Source organism: Erythrolamprus reginae, chromosome 11 (assembly GCF_031021105.1).
Source record: "Erythrolamprus reginae isolate rEryReg1 chromosome 11, rEryReg1.hap1, whole genome shotgun sequence".
Taxonomy (NCBI): Eukaryota; Metazoa; Chordata; class Lepidosauria; order Squamata; family Dipsadidae; genus Erythrolamprus; species Erythrolamprus reginae.
The window spans coordinates 2,106,640-2,118,032 of NC_091960.1; the positions used below are offsets into that span (position 1 = coordinate 2,106,640).

General features: G+C 46.8%; 1 protein-coding gene across 1 annotated transcript; it reads right to left on the reverse strand.

Moving 5' to 3' along the window:
• Positions 1-324: 324 nt before the first annotated feature.
• On the reverse strand, positions 325-11,271 carry NFKBIB (NFKB inhibitor beta). The gene is made up of 6 exons (XM_070764538.1): positions 10,406-11,271; positions 9,345-9,450; positions 7,222-7,450; positions 5,502-5,590; positions 2,717-2,950; positions 325-2,144 (listed from the first exon to the last, which is right to left on the reverse strand). Exons 1-6 carry the CDS (start codon positions 10,792-10,794, stop codon positions 2,106-2,108), a joined length of 1,086 nt encoding a protein of 361 aa, XP_070620639.1. The 5' UTR covers positions 10,795-11,271; the 3' UTR covers positions 325-2,105.
• Positions 11,272-11,393: the final 122 nt, after the last annotated feature.

Here is an 11,393-nt window from a genome sequence, read left to right on the forward strand (position 1 = left end):
TTCTACTATTTCCTGTATTTTTATCTTAGGATGGATCTATGTTGATCCCAGGCATGTTTCAATTCAGTTCCTGTGGATTGACCAACCACGTCTGCTGGAAGTTTCTTCCAAGCATCTACTCCTCTTTCAGTCAAATAATATTTTCTCCCGTTGCTTCTAATCTTTCCCCCAACTGACCTCGGATTGTGCCCCCTGGTTCTTGCATTCAGTCTTCTATGTTTCTATGTTTTGATTTGTGGGTCCTTTTAGCCGTGTCTGATGCCGCTAAATTTCCAGGCAGGGGTGGCTGACGCCAGCAGCAATGAAAAGGCAAAAACCACACCGTATCCGTAAGATTTAATCTGTCTGCTTTTGGGAAGACCTACAGAATACAATCGACGAGAGGCAGCAGGAGAGGGGGGGAAAAAGCAGAGAGACCCGAACCGAATACATGCAAATTTAAATACAGGAAAACCACACCGAGCCGGCTCCGCGGTAAGGCAGAGAAGAAACGCGGCACGGCGGAAAAGAGTTCCATAGCCCGGCAAACACACAATTCTTTTCCCTTCGCTGCAGACGGACAAGGGGTATTTTAAAGAGACACTCCTGGGGGTGCTTCACTCCGGAGACGGCCCCTAATAGGAGTGGGGGAACTCCACCACCCCCCAGCTGTTGTTAAACGCCACTTCCAAGCAGGTTCTGGGTTCCAATTCTGTCTTCTTCGATAGAATCCTAGCTACTAGACCTGTCCTAACCACCTGCAATTTGCACCGACATCTTTTCCTGCACAACGATGACGTCCTGTGTCTCATTTTGGAGAGAAATGGTTTTTTAGGGACTTGTCAAGATATTGGGAGGAGACAAAACCTCAGTCCGCGCTTCTGGTCATTGTCAAGAATTAGAAATAAAGCCGGCATGAGAAGAGCTGGCCAAGGGGATTTATTTCCCTTGGAGTTGAGAGGGCAATTTTTCAGGACTCGTTGTTTCTGACTGCCCTACAAGAGGTGGTCTGAGCGATACTTATGCGCCCCCCCCCCCCCTTCTGGACAAGGAGAATTCAGACCATCCCTTCATCAGGGCCTGACATAATTACTGCTAGTGGTGTAAATTCCACTTTTTAAAAAAACAATCCCAAGATAAGGGAAAGAAAGACCAAAAGTTCTCCTTTCTAAATTCTGTCTTTATTTAGGAAGAGATCTACCCACTCTCCAACTAAACAACCCCCGAAATTGCTACAAGACCCCCCAAAGTTGTCTTTTGCTACATTGTGGTCCAAATATTTAGGTTGATGCTCAACTGTGACCTCATGACGGTTGGGCTGACGGTGAGTTGAAAACCAAGCCAATTTTCCTGGTGTCAGTAGGTGGAGGACCTTATTCTGGTTGGAAAGACACTGGCCGAGCTAGGGGGAGGAGTCAAGCAGGGAACTAGCCTGGAATCTCTACGTAGGCACAAAAGGGAGAAATCTTGATCTTCTTGAATGCTGGTGAACCTTCTCAGGTGCCAAATACCAATCTGAGCAGATTCCTGTATTATAGGCACCAGCAATGAAGTAGCTAATTGAGCTCTTCCCCTGTGGGTCTGGTTGTTCGCGGTGGGCAGTTCCCCAACTCTTCGAAAGCGAGAGGTGGGAGCCCATCCAAGCTCTCCCGATCCTCTCGACCCTCCAGAACAAGATCCACCGATCTGGACCAACCTTAAGGAGGAAGGGAAACCCCCGAATCTGACCGTGAGCATTCCCAGAAAAGAAACGCACAAGATGAGGACTTTTCATGAACTAGAATCTGCTTAGGACAGAACCGCCGGCCACTTGCTAATAACGCAGCAAACCCACACCTACTGATTCCGAAACATCAAGGCAGGCAAGAGCGAGACATCAGTAACAGGACATCCATTTCTGAAGCAGGACAAAATAATGGAGGGCACACATCGGAATGGGGCCACTGGGGATGAGGCCTCCGGGCCAGGAGAGACCGCTTCCCCTTTCGTCCCGGGCCCTTATAAATAAGTTTCACATCTAGCTCACAGTGAAGTCGCAATTGCTACAGAGATCATAGCCAGCTGCCCCCCTGGGGTACTTTTCAGCGGAGTCCGGCGTGGGGGCAAAAGGGCTCCGGGGTTCCCTCCTAGTGGCCACAATTGATCACGATGTCGTCGTATTCTTCCTAAGGGGAGAAAAGAAAGACGGGACGGAAGAGTTGGACGCCTGCAGGACTGAGCCCGAAGGGGGGGGGGGGGGAGGTGTCAAAGGCAGCATCAGTCTTGAGCCCCTTTGCCCCCACGAGAGACCCAAGTCCAGCCCACCTTGAATTCTGTTGATTCTCATCTACCGCCAATTTGCTTTGATTGTTAGTAGGTTGGATTTTTGTAGAGAGCGCTAGCATGCAATAGTTCCTCCCTCCCTCCCTCTTTTTTTCTTTCCTCCTTTCCCTCCGTCTGACTCCTTGTTTCTTTCCTTCCTCCTTCCTTCCCTGCCTTGACTTCTTCCTTTATTCCTTCCTTCCTCCCTCCTCACCTCCTTTTCTTTCTTCCTTCCTTCTTCCTTTTCTTTCTTTCTCCCTCCCTCCATCTGACTTCTTCCATCCTTCTTCCTGCCTTGAGTCTTTCCTTCCTTTCTCCCATCCTGTCTGACTCCTTCCTTCCTTCCTTCCTTCCTTCCTTCCTTCCTCCAGCCTTGACTCTTCCCTCCTTCCCTCCCTCCCATAGAGTGCCAAGTGGCCCTTGCGATCACACTCACCTCGCTGTTACTGTCCACACTTTCCTCGGAGTCCCACTCCGGCTCCTCGGAGCCAAATTCCCGTAACAGCTGTGGGATTTTTTGGTCAGGCCGGTGCACGGCGCTGTACATGGGCGTGTAGCCAACATACATGCGTGCCTCGGTGTCGGCTCCTGCACGCAAGAGGTACTCCACCATTTCAGGGTTCTGGGACTCCACAGCCAGGTGGAGGGGACTCCGGCCACAACTTAGCTCCTGCAGAAGGGGGGGGGGGAGAGAGAGAGAGAAAGGTGTGGCACCATCCCCTGAGCTGGACACACCGTAGACCAAGCAAAATCAAGGCAGGATTGTTCTGACTTTATTTCTCACCCGTTCTTCTATCTCCGGATTTTCTCTTATGCCCAGGTTCCTCCCTCATTCAAGCCGGTGCAGATGTTGGTGATAATTTTATTTATTTATTGGATTTGTATGCCGCCCCTCTCCGTAGACGGCTTGCCACACTATCTATAGGCCTGGTGTTGATGGGAACTTGGGGGGGGGACTCAATTCTACCGCCAGGCATGGGGGAGTTGAGATAGCCCTTCCCCCTAGGCCATTACAAGTTATGCATGGTAGGTTTGTGTGTATGTTTGGTTTTATAATAGGGGTTTTTAGTTGTTTTTTATTATTGGATTGTACATGTTGTGTTCATTATTGCTGTTAGCCGCCCCGAGTCTGTGGAGAGGGGCGGCATAGAAATCCAATAAATAATAATAATAATAATAATAATAATAATAATAATAATAATAATAATTGTTATTATTATTATTATTATTTTCAAGAGGGAGCAGATGCAGCCACCAAGCATTCTTTCGAGGGGTTCAAGGCTATCCTATACCCACGCACCTGGGCGGAAGTGGAAGGAGGACTGGCCACGCTGGCACAACCTGAGTGGGCCACGTGACAATTTTGTGGGACGGGGACGGACGAGGGATATGAACTTTGAACTGGGTGGGAAACCCAGATTCCGGTTCCCCAGTGTGTGGGTGTCAGGATGGCTCCGGCAATAACTTGGAACTTTTGAGGAGCACTTTGACTCCGACTTAGGTTGGATGCTACCTGGGACGTTGACAGCCTCATGGCTCCAGGTGGTCCCCCCCCCAGCCTGAGAATCCCTTCACCCAGGGAGGAGGTTGAAGGGAACCACCAAATTGCGACATGAGTTCAGACCGGAATTCCCGCATTTGCACAAACAGGCTGCATTTGCACAATTGGCGGGACTACTGAAATGGTGTGTTGGAGGCGGGTTGTGGGTCAGTGGTGGGCAGGGCCCGGGCCCCGTTTAGCCTGTGGAGTAGGCCAGGCTGCCCTGTGACACCTGGAACGTGGTTGATGTCGCACCAAGACAACAACTGCTTGTGGACAGTTCAGTTGAAGGCCTCACGTGATTTATTTTATTTATTTATTTATTTATTGGATTTGTATGCCGCCCCTCTCCGGAGACTCGGGGCGGCTAACAGCAATAATAAAACAGCATATAGTAATAATCCAATACTAAAAAACAGTTAAAAACCCATTATTATAAAAACCAATCATACATACAGACAGACCATGCATAAAATTGTAAAGGCCTAGGGGGAAAGAGTATCTCAATTCCCCCATGCCTGGCGGCAGAGGTGGGTTTTAAGCAGGCAAGGAGGGTGGGGGCAATTCTAATCTCTGGGGGGAGTTGGTTCCAGAGAGTTGGGGCCGCCACAGAGAAGGCTCTTCCGCTTGGATGCTCCGGTTACAAGAAGTGGGAAACATTCAGGCAATGAGTTACTGCCCTGTGCTCAGAATGAGTCTCGAGCTCTCTTGGTTGAGAAATAGTTTGGCAACAACAATGTAGTGGGAGGAGTGGGAGAAGCTGGGGGTGGCGTTAAAAGAGGGACCAGCCTAGGAATCCCAACACAGGCACTACGTCCACTTAGGGAGATGTAGGGATTCTAGCCCAGGGGTGTCAAACTTGATTTCATTGAAGGCCGCATCAAGGTTGTGTTTGATCTTGTGTGTGTTTAGGGAGGGGGGGACGCCTGTGTGTAGGGCCAGCTCACTCTTGGGGTGGGGGCACACCTGTGGGCCTTCTCCGAGTCCCGTCAACTAAACAATGTCGTTTGGTGTGACCCAGGGGAAGAGCCTTCTCTGTGGCGGCCCCGGCCCTCTGGAACCAACTCCCTCCAGAGATTAGAATTGCCCCTACTCTCCTTGCCTTTTGTAAACTCCTTAAAACTCACCTCTGCCGTCAGGCATGGGGGAACTGAGATATTCTTTCCCCCTAGGCCTCTACAATTTATGCATGGTATGTTTGTATGTATGTTTGGTTTTATAATAAGGGTTTTATTACATGCTGTTTTTATAACTGTTGTTAGCCATGGAGAGGGGTGGCATACAAATCCAATCAATCAATCAATAAACAAACAAACAAACCTGAGCTTTCTGCCAGCAAAAATGGACTCCCAAGCTGTTTTTGCCTGCAATGGCCTCCCGCAAGCCTCTGCCGGTGAAAACAGAGTCTGGAAGGGTCGCGTGGGGCCCTCCCGAGCTCCGTTTTTGCCTGCGATGGCCTCCTGCAAGCGGAAACAGAGTCTGGAAGGGTCACGGGGGGCCCTCACAAGCTCCGTTTTTGCTGGCAGAGGTACCACGGGCCAGTTCTTTGCCATTTCCAGGGCAGCCCACTGGGCCAGATCTAAGCAACCTGCGATCCTAACCAGGATCGCTTCTTTTAAAATTAAAAAAAGAAATGGATATAGATTTTTTTTTTGAGGGTTCATAAGCTTGGGAAACTAACCTGCTTGTTGAGGTCTGATCCTGCAGAGATTAAGAGGCTGACGATGTCCAAATCTTTCCGTAAGATGGCCACATGCAGGGGGATGTAACCTAGGGGTGGGGAGAGGGGGAGGAACAGACAAAAACAGCAAAACAAACAATTTTATGAAGTCAAGACCGCAAAACAACATGTTCTTTGACCCGCAAACCTTAACCCGTCCAACTGGAATTCAAAAGAAACCCTTCGTATAAAATAAACAACATTCGTTCCAATTCGGTTCAGATCCCTCTGCCAGGATTTGCGTAATCTATGCAAATTTGGCAAGAAGGTAAATTTTTAACCATAGAGCCGTAGAAGTAAACAACTGACTTTGAAAAGGAGAGCAGAAATTATATTCTAAGAGGGAGGAAAAGGGGGGTGGGAAGGAAGATACCTATAGACTTCTTGTTGCAACAGACCACAACAAGACACAATTTTATGCAATCATTCGTATGGTGCGTATTTAAAAGAAGTCAACTGTTCTGGCGTTTTATATTTTGATACACATTTTACATACTGTTTTTGTGACTTTTATGCACTCATGCTGCTTCGTGTCACAACCATAGAGGTAGGTCCTCGACTTGCGACCATAACTGAGCCCAATGTTTCTGTCGTTAAGCGAGACCCTTGTTAAGGAAGCTTTGCCCTATTTTATGAACTTTCCTGCCACTGCAGTTATTAAGTTAGCGACACGTCTGTCAAGTGAATGTTTGATTGATTGATTTTGATTGTCAGGAGGTCGCAAAAGCGGATTATGTCACTATTACGACGGCCATAAATATGAATCGTTTGCCAAGCATTGGAATTTTTATCTTGGGATTATGTAGATACTGCAACAGCTGTTAAGTGTAAAAAAAAAAGTTATTTTTTTTCAGTGCTGTTATAACTCTGGTCAATAAATGAATTGTTGTAAATTGAGGGCTACTTGTACAAAACAAACAAAAAATAAACAGCATCAACGTATAGCTAAATTTATATTTGTGTGAATTTTAAAGGCATGTCGGTGACCTTCTGAACTCCCCCCCGGCCATGAGGACTAGAAACTTTTGCTCATAGCTGTCTCTCCATGTTTACAAGGTACAAAAAGGGGGCAACAAGAATGATCAAGGGAATGGAGCCCCTCCCTTACGAAACCAGGTTGCAACGTCTCGGTCTCTTCAGCCTTGAAAGATGGCGTTTAAGAGGTGACTTGATCGAAGTGTATAAAATCAGGCATAGGACAGAAAAGGTGGATAGAGAATTTTTTTTTTCTCTATCACACAATACTAGGACGAGTGGGCACTCCCTAAAGCTCATAGGTCAGAAAGTGAGGACAAATCAACCAGGGGGTCGTTGGTTCATAGAATTCACTTCCAGAAGAGGTCGTGACAGCTGTCAGCCTGGAGAGGTTCAAGGCAGGATGAGACAGATTCATGGATGCCAAGTGTATCGGTGGTTATTGAAACGGATGTCCAAGTGCCGCCTCTATGTTGGTTGAGGCAGGCAGGGTTCCCTTGGATCCCATTTGTTGGGGGTCAAGGGAAAGGGAGGATTTTGCCTTCTCTTTCTGCTCAAGATCCCCATGGACAATTGGGGGGCCACTGTGGGACACAGAATGCTGGACTCCATGGGCTTGGCCCCCATTCAGCCTGGCTCTTCTTAGGTTCTTAAGTACAACAGACTTCAAACAAGCACTTCTACCTATTTCACAGACGCCACTTACCATCGTAATTGGTGCAATTCAGTTGGGCCTGGAAACGGTTGCCCTGGCCGGGCCTTCGAACGGCGAGCGGAGCCAGAAGCTGCTCGGCGCAATCCCGCCATCCCTCTCGGCACGCCAAGTGAAGGGCCGTGTGGCCTCCTTTCTCTTGGACGTCCAGCCCGGCCCCTGCCAACACGAGTTTGCCGACAAAGCTCGACGCCCCGAGGATGACGGCGATGTGAAGTGCGGTCTGAAAGGAAGGAGAAGGAAGGGTGAAACATTTCGCCCGAGAGACCTGGTGGCTTTTAAAACCGACTGGGTGGTTTTGCAGAGCGTGGTCCTCGACTTAGGACCAGAATTGGAATTTCCTTCACTAATGGGAGTCATTCAGTACAGATGGCCCTTGACGTACACCAATTAATTTAGTGACCGTTCAAAGTTACAATGGCACTGAAAAAAGTGAGTTATGATCGTTTTTCACACTTACTGTATTTTTCAGAGTATAAAATGCACCTTTTTCCTCCCTAAAAAAGGCTGATAATTTGAGTGTGTCTTATACTCTGAATGTAATAATAATAATAATTTATTGGATTTGTATGTCGCCCCTCTCCGTAGCCCTAACCAGCTCTTACCTTGCAGGCTCTTTCATTGTTTCTCTCTGCAAAGAATGTTTTCCAAGCCCTAAGTCTTAGCAGGATTTTTTTTTCATTCTCTTACTTGCTCCAAATATTTTTTTTTCCATCCTAACCAATTGCTAACAATATACCCAGGTCTTACCAGCTTGCAAGCTCTTTCATTGTTACTCTCTTTAAATAAAGATTTTTAAAAGCCCTAACCTCTTTCATTGTTACTCTCTGCAAAGGATGTTTTTTAAGCCCTAAGTGTTTGCAAGTTTTTTTAACTCAATCTGTATAGTCTGGAGGACAGAAGGAAAAGGGGGGACATGATCGAAACATTTAAATATGTTAAAGGGTTAAATAAGGTTCAGGAGGGAAGTGTTTTTAATAGGAAATTGAACACAAGAACAAGGGGACACAATCTGAAGTTAGTTGGGGGAAAGATCAAAAGCAACATAAGGAAATATTATTTCACTGAAAGAGTAGTAGATCCTTGGAACAAACTTCCAGCAGACGTGGTTGGTAAATCCACAGTCACTGAATTGAAACATGCCTGGGATAAACATATATCCATCCTAAGATAAAACACAGGAAATAGTATAAGGGCAGACTAGGTGGACCATGAGGTCTTTTTCTGCCGTCAGTCTTCTATGTTTCTATGTTTTTCCCCCATTGGTCTAACTTGCTCCAAATGTTTCTTTCCAGTCCTAAGCAGGTGCTAAAAATATTCCCAGCTCTTACCGGGTTGCAAGCTCTTTCATTGTTACTCTCTTTAAATAAGGTTTTTTTAAAGCCCTAATCAGGGGATAAAATAATGTGCAGAAGCTGACCAGACTAAGGACGCTGGTCAGATGAATATTTGGTAAGAAGATTCTTTTCCCTATTTTCCTCCCAAAAAACTAAGGGGCGTCTTATATTCTGGTGCATCTATTATAAGGGTTTTTAGTTGTTTTATTAATTGGATTGTTACATGCTGTTTTTTAATCATTGTTGTTAGCCGCCCCGAGTCTGCGGAGAGGGGCGGCATACAAATCCAATTAAAAAAAAAAAAAAATAATAATAATAATAATAATAATAATAATAATAATAATAATAATAATAATCTTGTACACCAAAAAATACGATAGTTTTAAAATAGAAGTGTCCAACCCTGGCAACTTGTGGACTTCAACTCCCAGAATTCCCCAGCCACAATTCTGGCAACTGAAATCCACAAGGTTTTTGTTTCACGCTGGCTAGGGAATTCTGGGAGTTGAAGTCCACAAGTCTTCAAGTAGCCAAGGATGGACGCCCTTGTTGTGTAAGAGAACACCAAAACTATTATCCGTTTAGCAAGATTGTTGACAGCAGGCCTATAAGGCATTCGATCCACTCAAAATCTCCAAGCCTCATTATTTTTATTGCACGCAGCTTTCATCCTTGAACATTTAACCAGTGCAAATTCTGTTCTGGGATCTGCCCCAACAGTCTTGCTGGGACAATTTTGGGAGTAAAGCTGGAGTGAAGCGAAGTGGCCTGAGGTCTCACCTGACCAAGGTCGTTCTGAATATCCAGATAATCTGTCCCTTGGGTGTATTGCAGAATAGAATCCAGGAAAGCTTCGTGTTCATGGATCACCGCCAGGTGAAGAGCTCTGGAACAAGAGGAAAGAGCAAAAAAGTGATTAAGAAAAGCTAAAATCACAGGTGGAAAAAATGTTCTATGATACAGAAATTTCTGCGATACAGATATAGCCACCCAGCCTTCCGTCCTTCCAAGGTGGGTAAAATGAGGAGCCAGATTGTTTGGGGGCAAGAATCTGATTGTGTAAACTGCTTAGAGGGGGCTATAAAAACACTATGAAGTGGTATATAAGTCTATTTATTCCTTCCTTTCTTCCATCTATCCTTCTGAAGTAGGTGAAATTAGGACCCAAATTGTTGGGGGCATCATGACCCGCTTATCCTTCACCCAAACAACTAACTCATGAACCCATAAAATAATATCACCAACCATTGATAAAAGGATGAACAAATTCAAAACAACAAAAAATGTAAACTCTAACTCAAGTTTAGAAACTCAAAATTTCCATCTATACTGATAGTAAAGATCTTAAAAGCTGTAATCAGGTCAACAGGTAAGTTGACACTATTTACGACATCTGATAAATATATAGATATGAATTTAGCTCTTCTTTTCTTCTTTCTCTTTTTTATTTTCCCCCTTCTTTCTTTCCCTTTCTCTTTCTTTTATTATTATTATTTATTAGATTTGTATTTCTTTCCTTTTATAAATATATATGTGTATGTATATTGACTTATAACCATATACTCAAGACTGATATACATTTGTACCAATATCTGCATAGTCCTTTTGCTTTATTGAGTCTTCGGAGAGGGGCGACATACAAATCTAATTAATAATAATAATAATAATAATATATGTATCCCCTCCCCTATTTATCTTCAATAAAGATTATATTTTCTTTCTTTTTTTTAAAGCGCTTAGAGAGGGCTGTAAAAGCACTGTGAAGTGGTATAGAAGTCTCAATGCTATTCAATGTGCCCTCCCTCCCCAGGGAGCCCCAGTTCAAATCCTGGGGTACCTACGTGTCTCCATCCTCGGTGATGAAGCCCAGGACGTGGCGCAGCCAAGCCTCGGGGGCTACCTGGCTCTGGAGGTGGACGCCCCCCACTCCTTCCACCAGCTCGCCCACCTCCTCGTCACCCCCCAGGGCCGAGTCCAGGCGCCCCTCTTCCTCCTCCTCCTCCTCCTGCAGGGACTTTTGGGGGCCCCCGGGGTCAGAGGTCACTGGGCAGCCCCCAGGCCCCACTTGGGCCTCTCCAGGCCCCCCCAGGGCTCCATCTTCCTGGAGCTGAACCAGCTGCCCTTCGCTGAGCGAGCCCAGGCCGCTGTCGCACCACTCCTCGCCCCCAGACTCCAACTTCTTCGGCTCCCTGGGGCCGCCCTGCTCGGGCAGGCCCTGCACGAAGGCCATGGCTCGGTTTGGGCCTACACAGGAGCCCCCCGTGAGGGCGGCGGTGCCATCGCCGAGGCCGGGCCCAGAAGCCTTCGGGGGACCGACGACGTCAACTCAAGCAGCCGGCCCGGCCGAGGACGCCATGAAGGGGAATTTCAGCGGCCTGGGGATTCCCCGGGCTGAGCGTCTTATCAGGCGAAGAGAGGCATGCCGGGAGTTGTAGTGACGCTCCTTGCCGTCATTCTACCTCCCCATTCTCTCCGCGCCTGCGCTTTAGGGAAAAAAAGCGCCATATTTCTTTAACTCGAGGCACGATGGGAAGTGGAGTTTTTTTCTAGTGAAGGCAGTGGCGTCTTTTTTCAAGTTTTGGTGTTTTCCCCCCAGAACGTCCTCTCTTTTACGTCACTGAGTCGTTTAGATTCGCCTCCGTCTAAATGTTTGGCCCTAATTTGGAAGGTCGGCTTACACTTCATAGACATCACGCCACCCCATGCCGGCGCAAAGCCTGAAGGGAGACGGCTTCATTTGCAATTTCTCTTTCACTGCCTCTTCGTCTCTATCTACGGTTGGGTGAGGCCAAAACCGCCCCTTTACGCCCATCGGTGACGTCAGACATT

Coding starts and splice junctions, on each gene's coding strand:
- NFKBIB (XM_070764538.1), bottom strand. CDS start 10,794: ATGGCCTTCGTGCAGGGCCTGCCCGAGCAGGGCGGCCCCAGGGAGCCG. Junction 2,951..5,501: donor GATCAGACCTCAACAAGCAG/GTTAGTTTCCCA, acceptor CCCCTTCTGCAG/GAGCTAAGTTGTGGCCGGAG. Junction 2,145..2,716: donor GTGTGGACAGTAACAGCGAG/GTGAGTGTGATC, acceptor TTCTCCCCTTAG/GAAGAATACGACGACATCGT.